Source organism: Anopheles cruzii, chromosome X (assembly GCF_943734635.1).
Source record: "Anopheles cruzii chromosome X, idAnoCruzAS_RS32_06, whole genome shotgun sequence".
NCBI lineage: Eukaryota > Metazoa > Arthropoda > Insecta > Diptera > Culicidae > Anopheles > Anopheles cruzii.
The window spans coordinates 10,216,532-10,228,472 of NC_069143.1; the positions used below are offsets into that span (position 1 = coordinate 10,216,532).

The following is an 11,941-nucleotide window of genomic DNA, read 5'->3' on the forward strand; positions in this document are numbered from 1 at the left end:
AATTCAATGAATAAACGAGGAGAGGGTTGCAATATTGACTAAAGAATATAATTAAAAATTGTTGTTAAATATGAAACCACTGTTTAAAAAAAGCTTTCTAACAGTTAAACATAAAAGCCTGGCCTGTATCAAACCTAGCATTAAGCAACTGAAGGTAAATAAACACGTTTGAATAATGAATAATAATGCGTTTTAATAATTAATAATCGTTTAATAACCAACCTGTTGGTTCATATAGTGCGATTGGGGCGTCATAGACAAATTCATCATCGCATTATGGGCTGCGTTGGAAGTATTTTGTGACGAACTCAACGTATGCTGTTGTCCGATATTCATGTGCGCAGAAGACTGTTGATGGGCCATCATCTGTTGTTGCGTATTCATCGATACCATTTGCCCGTGAAGATGTGGCGCAGGTTGATGCGTTTGCGATGCTGCTGAGATTTGTCCAGGATGTAAATGAGAATGTTGATGTGCCATTTGGATCATATTCTGTAAAAATGGTTAGAAAAACATATAAATGTCACAGATTTTCGATACAATATTAGCTTTAATTATTTTTTTGTCAAAAAACAATTGAGGAGCAAAAATAGATGCAAAAAATGCATCCTCTTAATTATTCAACGGAAATTAGTGAGCAATCAATGTCAAAAGTGAATCTTTTATTCACTAATGTAATACATTTGATATAATTGGTCATCAATGACGCTCTGTATCTTCAAACCTTTCTCGGAATCCCGTTCAGGACTCGTGTTTCCGTGAAACTGCCCGTTCATCAAACGTGTTTAGACTCTTTTGTGGCATATTGGACGAATCTGCTGTGTAAGTTTGGTCTTGAGTACCAGATATGCCAAAACTTAAAATATTCCAATAAAATTGTTCACAAAATCCAGGTATGAGAATTGATATATTGTCGTGGAGTTTGGCACGTAGATATATCAAAGAAATTGCCGTCTACGTAACCATATTAATGTTCGTACAGATCTGATTATTGAGGCATTTTAAATTGAAAAATGTTGTCACGTTTCAATACATTGTTTAACTTTACTACAACATCAACAATGTGATGTTTACACAACAACATTCAACCAGAATTGTAAGAAAAAACAACATTCAACCAGATGCAAACAATGGTGGTATGGTGCAGGAAAACCCTTTAACTACTGGCAGATTCATCGAGATAACAACCTTCGTGGTGGATTTTGTCGCAAGCCTCTCAAGGAGGTGTTTTGTTTTGCTATGCTGTGCAATATTTGTCAAACCAATAATTGCTTAACTCATTTAATCGCACCGCATTCAATATTATTTATCGCTATCTGATTTTCTAATTTACACATGAATAACGTCTGTCCACACTAACCTAACATTTCCTGCCCAAATCGCTGCAGCATAAACAACAAATATGCTATTCCTGGTAGTCCATGATAACAATTAAAATATTATACAACAGTTTTTTTTCTATGCAGGTAAAATTTGACATTTCGAAGCTGAGGTGTATTTTCACAATGGAACGTTTCGCTTAAGTTGTATTTCAGCTATGAACCGTTCCTTTTGGCGGATCTCGTGCACAGCCGTCAGCCTACTTGCACCCGCGCCTCTTGGGTATAGAAAGTCCGGGCAATGCCTAGTCGTGATTGTTTTGTTTGTTGAATAACAATGAACGACACAAACTGCTGCTACTTTCGCCGTCAACGAATCTACATACATACTGTAAGGAAAGTGAAAAAAAAGTGAGGCTCCGCAGATATGCAGCGCATGCACAACACACCGAGTGTGGTTATCGTTGTGTTCTTTAAGTTGTTAGTCGTTACTAAATTAACAGAGCAATGAGAGCACGAAACGCATGAACTTTGTATGAGCAAGGTGCGGCAAGGCTAGTGGGCAACTGACTTTACTACCTACAACCTTCTGAGCAGCGTACAGAAATTGACCATCTTCCACCCACACACATGCATACACATGCACACACATGCATACGCACGTATGTACGACTCACACATCTATCTGCGGAGAAAAACTGGAAAGTGAAACTTTTTCAGCAATCGCGTCCTACACTTAACATATTAGCACCTAATTATAAATTATTGTAAAAATATGCCATTCGATAGATTTTACTGGTTCTTCCGGAAACAAGTAAAACTGCCCTTCAGCGTACCGGGGCGTTAGCAAACTAGCGTCAAACTATTTTATGTACATAGCCTTTATTATACGAATGGCAAATTGTTAGGCTGCCAAAATGAAATTCAATTAAACACATTTCATACCACTTATACCGCCATAGCTGCTGCTGCTGCCAATATATGCTACAATCTCCAGGGACAAAACTGATCATTTGCCTGAATAGCACATCGTAACTACTATAGGTAGTCTTAAACGTAGATAAAAACTCTGATACTTAGTTGAACTGTACTGCCAAGGACCAAACTCTAGCTGTTAAGAGTATTCGTAGTGTAGCACTTGATGTTATACAAATTAATTTTAATAGATTCTTCACTTTTGCTGAACTACATGACGCTCGCGTAAAACATTTGTGCTTGACTGCAGTCACTGTGCTTCTGCCGGGTATGACGTCTAATGATATTCTCATCGCTCACTAACACAACCACATGCTGTGGTAGGGTGGTAGGGTGGTTGGCCCTTTGGTTGTGTGAAAGTGGCATACAGCAGCATTGCTACAAGTAGGTCAACATATAAGATTTATTCTGCTAATGCCCATTACCGTGCGGCCCAATATTATTCCTAGAACTAAGTAATGAGCAGTGCAATGAGTGTAAAAACGAAATGTCTTTTTCCCAACGAAAAATGTTTTACCGAACACAAGGTCTGTTCCAACACAGTCAATATTCAGTCCCAGTAATGCTTGACATTTAAGCTTTGCAGTGTACCACACTAGCAAGCAATCGAACTCTATTACGCACACCGATTTGAAGCACGACTGTGTGCGCAGCTCTAGTGCCGCTTGTGTTGGTAATGTCTTCTATATAGAACATCATTCTATGGTACACCATATAATCAAGTGGAATTCATGGAAAGAAGCTGAGCCAAAAGGAGTACATAAGATAAAGTGAAGCATCTCAACAATATTTTTCATTTTAATTCCATGTTCAACCTTCAAGCATTTATTCAGCTTTCTTTGTTTATCTCACGGCCGACTTCCTTGGCCCGTTAATAGCTTCTTCCCATTTTAGAATGCAAATAATGCCATTCCACGATCCAATATGAAACGCGTTTTCATTTATTCAATATTTGTTATAACATTGCTTTTGATAACAATTTAATTGATAACTTATAGCGTTGCTAGGGATGTGTAAAACATGCTTATGTTGCTTCGAAACATCGTTGGACCCACAATATCCCTACAATTTTCAAATTACCCGCCGTTTATTGATACAAGTTTGTATTAATACCGGAGTTTGTAAAATATTTGAAGCGTATTTTATCCGGTTAGCAGACATTCTACAGTTGTGTACGTTTTTCATTTTAAGTTATGTCAAATAATATGTGGAAAGCAAACACATGTTTTCACCATCTACACGAATCCGTAAACTCGCAGGCGTAAAAGAAACATCGTGTTAGTCAATAGCACGAACAGATGTGAAAAGTGAATACAAATTTCACCATCTAAAGCAATCCGTAAACTGGCAGTTTTTTGATGTTTTTTGACACATCAAGTTAGTAAACAGTGTGCGCAGAATTGCAAAGGCGATTCCCATTGCTATTCTGTGTTACTTTATGACTCGTAATAGACTGATGGCTTTTTCTGCACTGGAAATGTGCCTTATAGTCGAAAATAATTTTCCTCGAAATGTTTTGTTCATAAGGGCATGAAACTAATATTTAATTTTTACGGGCATGGACAAAATTTCAATCGTTTGATGAAAAATGAGTTACGGTTCGATATAAAAAACAGTACGATACAATATATACATCAGTATACCTTAGTAAATTAATGCAATCAGTGTAACCTCAACTGCATTTAATGAAAACGGTTAACCAACCTGTGGCGATGGTTTGAAGGAGGCCCCGTAGGATGGCCCGTATGTTGTATGCGTTTGTTGCAACTGTCCCTGCATCGAATGATGGGAACCGCCAGACTGTGCGACCGAAGCACCGTGTTGAGGCGAATGTTTTGCGTGGTTCACCAAAAGATTATTCTGATGTTGCTGATGATGCGACTGTTGGTGCTGATGGTGCTGCTGTGCCTGCTGTTGGTGTTGCTGATGTTGATGTTGTGGCTGCTGTTGCAGTTGATGCTGCGATGTTTGCTGCTGCAGTTGCTGCTGGTGTTGTGGAGTTTGCTGTTGTTGAGAAGCTGGTTGTGGCGTTGTTGAATAAATTGATTGTTGGGGCGATGGTTGTTGTTCCACTTCAGTTCCCTATTACAAACAAACAAAAATAATAAAGAATATATCAACAAATGCAACCAATGAGAGTGTTTTTTTACTCTCAGGATTATATTTTATTAGAATAACTATTCCATTGATGTTATAAATATGAACGGTATTATCTACAATATAAAAACTTATACACATCTAACACATACCTTCGACACCAGGCTTGCCCTATATGCCGCTAACGCTTTCAAGTAGTCCTTCTTAGCAGCTTCAGTTTTCTTTTTATACACCTGCAATTAAACAAAACGCAAAATATTAGACTTCAAACAGATACCGCCATTCCGATTTCAAACAGATACCATTATACCTGTTTGTTTTTTATAAACAAATCCTCCAATGTGTACGGATTGCGTATCATGTTATTGCTGCTTTCTGAGTTTTTGGGTTTTTACTGTTTTGTACAAGAGCCGCACTAAGAATATTGGATTATTGGGCAGCGATGTCTACTATGTTGAATAATCTTTTTCTCTTATACCTTTAATGCTTTGGTCCACGACACAGGATGGCAAAAAACATAATCCCATCAAAACATCTCTCTGTTCCACTGTATCAATAGCTGCCAACATTTGAAAACGAATTACGTTTACTCTGTCAATTTGTCAACAACAGAAATGATTGATAGATTTCTATGATATTTTCGATTGCTTTTCTGGGATATAAATGCATCAATTGTTAGCCGAGGTTACGATGGATCACGAAAACATCAATACATTCCACAATGGACAACATTCCTTAGTTTAAATGGACATCTTTCGTCCGTTTGTCGGAAATCAGATATTTAGCACACACAAACAATTACAATCCTTGTAAAATTCTAGACAATTGTGAGCAGATTGAAGTGAATAGATCAAACATGTCCATGGGCAAAACGTACACAATTTGGTTTGTTCACAAAGATTCATTGACATTACTTAATGGCTATACTTTGAGGTAAGTCAGATATGAATATATTAATTCCGTCCAAGGATTCCAAATAAGTTCGTGATCGTTTTGTGATACAAAAGAGATTACGATAAAAAGGGTCTAGCTGGTCATATTTTCAACATCGAGCTGGACCGGGCCTTCTGGGACTCTGGATTGGAGACCTCAGGGACCATCTAGTTCAGGTCTATGCTCATGACATGAACATTATGGCTCGAATGCTCTTCGACTTGCAGGCTCACATAAGGATTGACCAAAGCTGCGGACAACATCGATCGGCAGCTAAGTGAGAACAATATCAAATTTATCGTGTCAATGGCAGGGAGCATGCGTAGGAATGACGTACAAATAGGTGACCGAAGGTCGTCTCAAACTTCACTTCGAATACTGCGTGGCTGGTGTAACACACAGTGATGTGTTGAAAATTCCCTTCATCGATATAATGTTTCATTCGATGCTTTACAGCGAGGTTTTCTCACTGATCGAACGCTTATGGGAGTTGTGGGCAATTTCGGCAATCACTGCTGCATTAGGTCGAGATTCCTTACCCTGGAAACATCATTTTGTAGTAAGAGAATAGCCAATAGTCCCTTGCGGGACATCCGAAGAATGCGACAACAATTCACGCAATTTTGGTAAATGTATTGCCTTGGTTTAAAGACCATTTTTTTTGGCTCACTACGTTTTCTGTCATCAATACGTTCGATGCCAATAAAGCTATTTAAAACTCGCTATTGATGGTTTTTCTTTTAGCAAGATAGCGAATGAGCATGTGTATTCACGAACACAGAAGCAAAAATACGTACCACGGCTACGTTTGTGACTTTCTCTCCCTCAACCTCGGTAATAATGGTCCTTTATACTTTGGAATGAAGTGGTGAAATCAAGTTTCGTCCATTGTCATAAATCGACTTAAAAACATTTTCATTACTTAAAATGCTAAAACTGCTCTCCTCTGTGAATAATCAACACGTAAAGCTGTTTGCGATCGATATTCAGCAAACGAGGCACTCTTTTTGAAAGCAGCTTTCTCATGGATAAATGTTCACGCAAAGTAAAAAATAAACCTCTGTCTGCAGATGTCTTTGGGTTGTCAGCTATCTCTTGCAGTTTCAATTTACGATCGGCAATAATCATTTCATGGACTTTTTAATGTTTTTAGACGTAATCACCTCATTTGGGCGTCATTGCTGCGTGATCAGCATCATTGCTGCGTGTACGGCAGCTACTGAGCTCTATATACTGTTTATGATTAACTTTTGTTTTTGATTAACTGTCAATGACATTGTTTAATTTTCTGAAAATAACATAAGTAGCGGTATGGCAATAAACAGCTACGTCTGTATTCGAATAAACGCAACATTTAAACATTTTCAGAATAATATGCATTAGGTAAAAAAACGGCCCAGTTACGGGGAAATATTTTCCCATATTAAGGTAGTGACATCCAAGGCCTATAACAATGTACGTCAAAGCAAATTTAATATTGATGAATAATTTAAAACTACTCAATAAGTCAGCAAAATGCGAAATACGTCTTACAATAAGGACTCTCCAGAATGGCTTTACATTTTTCCAACTTCTTTTGCATGTTGATAGACGCCGAAAGCGGTCGATGGAACACTTCCAATTGAGGTCGATCGACATACCTAGTCGACTGGTCGAAACCAAAGGCTAATTCGGGCCTTTTCCATTGACCATGTATAGTAACAATTACTTAACCACACTGACAAAACTGACATAAAGTTTCTAGACAGATCGTAGCATGTAATATGATCAACAACTCGTCAATAATCTATAAATAAACCGCATATATCGTACAGTACAAATCAGGGATATTATAATACGTCAGTCTACTTGCAATTGTTGCACAGTCGGACCGGATAATCAAATACTAGTATCTAATTATACGCTTCAATAAAAAAAATCTATTTATGACGCAACGAAGTTCTACGAGACTGCTGCTGCCATTAAAAACTCTTTCTGCACACTTGGGTACATGGGTAGCCGTAAAGGTACATAGACACATCATACAACGGCCGCATCATGCGTAGCATCGTGTGTCAACATGGAGCACAGGGGAATTCGGGCTCCTGGATTACGTATTAGAAACAAAACCTGTCCTCGTCAACGACGTCAACGTTCGAGAATGGTCGTTAAGAAAGAAAGACCAAAATAAATCTATTGCAAACAATCCCCGTTGAGAACCACTGCAAAATTGTCTCCCAAAATGCCAAATATTTGGGTGGGACACGATTTGAGTAAATAAATTAACTATGAAAATAACCACAAAATAACCTCAAACATATTTCAGAATACTCCTATAGTTACTGAATGTTAACTAGGCTATTTGGATCATAATCATAAATATAAAAATGTATCGCGTTTTACAAAAGTGGGGAAAGGTTGTCCATTTTCAAATTAGCCTTTTCAATCCTGAGAAAATGGTACACTTTGTGAAGAAATCGCGAATTTAATTTAATTTAACAGCTTCGTATTTTGACATTATATTTCTTTTGTTTGAAAACGCAAGTGCCGAAACGTCATTTCGATTTAAACATATGGGGGTCAGTCAGGCGATCGACACACGAAAGAAAGCGACAGGGCGCTAGATTGAACAAGAATTGTCATTATCTTATCAGTTCTGGCGTACGAAGAACTGACTGTAACGAGAAAATATCTCCACGCATTTTTCTTGGAGTTTCGCTATAAGATTAAAGTGAGAAGCTGACATCTTATGGCATGCACTGAGTATCACGTGAAGCGAAATGCCTGGCTATGTGCCGTGGTACCCTCCTTAATGTTTCTCTGTTCACGCGCCATTCGAAAAGCAACTACAAAAACAAGTGTAGAGCGAGCGAGAGACATGTGTAACTTGGGCGCATGCTTACTTTTCAAGTGGCGGAAGATTCAAACGTGATGTACGACTTTTTCACCGACAGCCGGTTGTTTAAACTCAACTTTCAAAGTGCAAAGTTTTTTGAAATTTTACATACGAATAAACACAAATACTTTTTAATGACAGCACTTGAATAACGATAATGGTTTTATTATCCGACAACTGTACCAAATTTCAATTCACAGTAAACGACCAATTGATAAACATCTGTATAATAGGAAACTTTTCCTATAGCAAGCGAAATGCTACAAATAATATCCTACACTGCCGGTTGCCTGGTTGATAAATGTGCTGCACCAATCGTACAATATGATATTTTCATCAGACAATCGACAATCATTCTGGCATAGCAGCTAAGTAATCTCGCTGACATCATACTACATACATAACTAGTAACTAGTAACATATGTTTTGATTCCATAATTTAGGCTTTTCATTTACTATTTATTTACATTTGTTTTCATCATTTAATTCACGGCAAGTCAGACCATGATGGATAGAAAGTTCACCTTATGGGTTCCCCCCCGCATTACTCGTGCAAATTACACCTCTCCACACTAGTGCATTTCGTTGTCATTACCAGACATTTACTGTAAGTAGTTTCACTTCCAGGATGAAAGCGAAGGCAACCGTGTGCTGTAAAAGCCCACATGTCACGAACAGTAACGAACAAATTGGAGCAAATTCACTGTAGCAACATAGTCGAGTACAAAAGGAGACGAGTTCAACGAAACTTATCACTAATGTATGGGAGATTAAGAAACCTATTTTTTGAATCCATAGCAACTAAGGTAGCGTTGTACACAGTACTAACCAACCCCCGTAACTTCGTTTCACTCAAAGTTTGGAAATAAAAGCAAACGGTCATTAAATCCAACAGTTACTCTTTTATCGAACATAAAAATAAAGCGCTAGGTCTGCTTGTATGATGATTTGACCAGCATCAACGTTTGCTTTCGTGCTCAATCGTCAACATTAACTGTGGTCTGTGGATCTCCAGTGCCAATATATTACTAGAAGACAATTACTAAGAAGACAATTCGTGGAACCTACCCAGTCAGCCATCTAAGCGATTTGCGTCTCAGCGAAGGCGTTCCTCGCGAGTAGCCAAAGACAAAACTGCCTTGCTTGAAGCACAAAACCGCCGCTACGGGCGACATATTTCTTTCTAATTTTTCAGTACATTTGAAGAAAGTGATAAGAAAGTGATGAAAGAAAGAAAGTGAAAGTGAATTCAGTGATAAGAAAGGAGGCAGTGTATCCACAGATAAGAAAAACTGTGAGACTGTTTTGGTTAAATTAAAATCATATGTTTATGTACTTCTAATTGATCACAAAAACTAGAGAGCTCGACTATACTGAAGGAGTATACGGCGCATCCAGGCAGTTTGCAATGTCGACCCCTTCACGGTCGACAATTCATGTAACAACATATCTTGCAAAGGCAGAATGTAAGGTGGTCGTTGTGCCATAATCAATCAATTTCTCAACTAGTTTTAATCCTGAAAAGACCAGTCTTGCATATACCATGGTACTCTTCTTAGGCTCGGCAATAGGAGAAGGTAGAAACAGAGAATCAGAGAAAAGTAGAAGGGAAAAAGCCCATTTGACTTCTATTTTGTTTGCATCTTTTCATCCATACTCTTCACATTCACGGACAAAAGTGGAAGATGACGACTGTCAGCAACAGTTATGATTTAGATTCTCGATTTCATATTTACAGCTTAAATATGCCTGTATAGTTCTGCAGTTGCTTCGGCCTGATAAATGTACCGAATCAATCATCAATTTGAAGAATGAAACAATAAATTTGACATCAGACTTTTGTAGAATTCAATCAGTACAAAAGAACGTATTTTTTATGCTAGATGTGTCCAATATCTATCATTAAATGACGCCACCGACTGAGGTTATAATACTGCGGAAATCATTCTTAGGTCAAAGTAACATAATTTTCCTTCCTCACTTGCCCCGTATCTCAGACTAGAGGTCCCTCTATCGGCAGTGTACAATGATTTTTGTTATAACAAAGACACTAATAAGCGAATATTTGATATAGAGGTAATTCAATATTTATTGGCTTTCCATATACCCATGGGCCAGGAAGAGCTAGACCTAGGTGCTGATGCTTTGGATGGGTGATCAACTTTCAACTTTCTTTTACCAAATCAAGTACTTACACGTTCGAACACATTTAACATTGCATTTTAAACTTTCTTCAGAGAACCGGCATGAAATCGTTGACCGGAAGCTAAGTATCATTATTTTCGTTTCGGTTTTCGTCGTTAACACATTTTTCGTTTCCGAATGGCCAATTTTCCAACTGTTACATATGGGACCCAGCCAAGACTCAATTTTCTTGTATTGCTGAATCCACTATGAGACTGTCAAAAATTTCTTGTCATTACCAGACATTTCTGGTAATTAGCAGACAGTGCAATTCATTACATACTAATACTATGTACACGATCAACGAAAAACGCTGCTCGAATGTGCTGTAAGCCGACATGCTATAAACAGTTCCAAACGAATTCATTATCGTGATGGTTCATTATAACATAGGTCAAGTGGAATCAGTTGAATAAATCATGACAGACTGACAAATGCAAATCTAACTAAGAAATCCACGAGCTCATCAAAATCGATGGCGACTGAGCCGAACGAAATTATGCTTAGTAAAAGTGAAGTTAAGGTACGAAAAATATTCGATGAAGCCAACGATATTCCAAATGATTCACAATATACATGTTTTACTACCGCAATCCTAGCAGTCGGTGTGTGGGAATTTTTCAACAGCAATGTCTTAGGCTTTCAAACAAAACACTTTGTTTTTGGTCTATGAAACCGACTCAGAGGTTGTGAAGCTTTCTGTGGCAGATATTCAAAGTCATAAATACGGCACAGCGCGATCGTTGAGAGCAACGGTACTTTGAAGTGTACACTGTTTATGCAACTGAAGCAACGCAGAAGTATATTTAAAGCGTGTAGTCGCACATGCCGAGCATGTTGATCAACGTTGAACAATGTTATACTTTGAAGTTCAACGTCTATGCCCATACGTCCATTATCTTGGACGGTTTTCGATTGATGCAAGAAGAGATGTCGACAGGAACTGCACAAGCAAAAGTGCACAAACACAAAAAACAAAACAAAAACAGTACAGCACCAATCCCATGTTCACTTCAAAGCGCTTCGACAAGGAAAATAAAATGCACAATACTAAAATATACCGGCACTGTGTGTTTAAATACACCGTTGAACTCTTAGAAGGTTGGTACGTAGAAATGTCTTAAGTTTTTGGTTTTTGCAAAATCTTTAAAACGAGTATACATGTGTATAACTCGTCTTCTCTTCTGTTTAATTGTTTGCATTCTCAAATACAGGGCGAGCTCGTTGTGAAATAAGTAAATTAAGGAGGTTGTTGCTCGTCCGTAGCTCATCCTCATCGGATTCATCGGTTCGAACCGGTTGTGTAGTGGCCGAAAAAGTAAAGTAAATAGGAACCCACTTGTTCTAATGATCACTAAAAGTTTTTGGCAGGAAACAACTCACGAAGGATAGATGAAAATAATGTTCTACGAGTATTCCACAAAACTTCTATTCCGATGGAATTGTCAAGCTGCCCGTACCATTAAAAAGGGTTACGGATGTAGATAATGTGATGGTAAGAAGAATGTCGGTTTTATATAGACAAACAAGAAAAACGTGTAGACTTTGGCACAGGTAT

General features: G+C 38.0%; 1 protein-coding gene across 3 annotated transcripts in view; it reads right to left on the bottom strand.

Annotated features, from left to right (window-relative positions):
- LOC128271926 (TOX high mobility group box family member 3-like) overlaps positions 1-11,941 on the bottom strand; it is a 33,862-nt gene that overhangs the window by 3,991 nt on the left and 17,930 nt on the right. For all 3 annotated transcript variants that reach the window (XM_053009624.1, XM_053009615.1, XM_053009632.1), the window contains 3 exons: positions 4,544-4,624; positions 3,999-4,376; positions 223-492 (listed from right to left, as the gene is read on the bottom strand). In XM_053009624.1, coding sequence (XP_052865584.1) covers positions 223-492; positions 3,999-4,376; positions 4,544-4,624 — 729 coding nt within the window. The remainder of the gene's footprint in view (positions 1-222; positions 493-3,998; positions 4,377-4,543; positions 4,625-11,941) is intronic.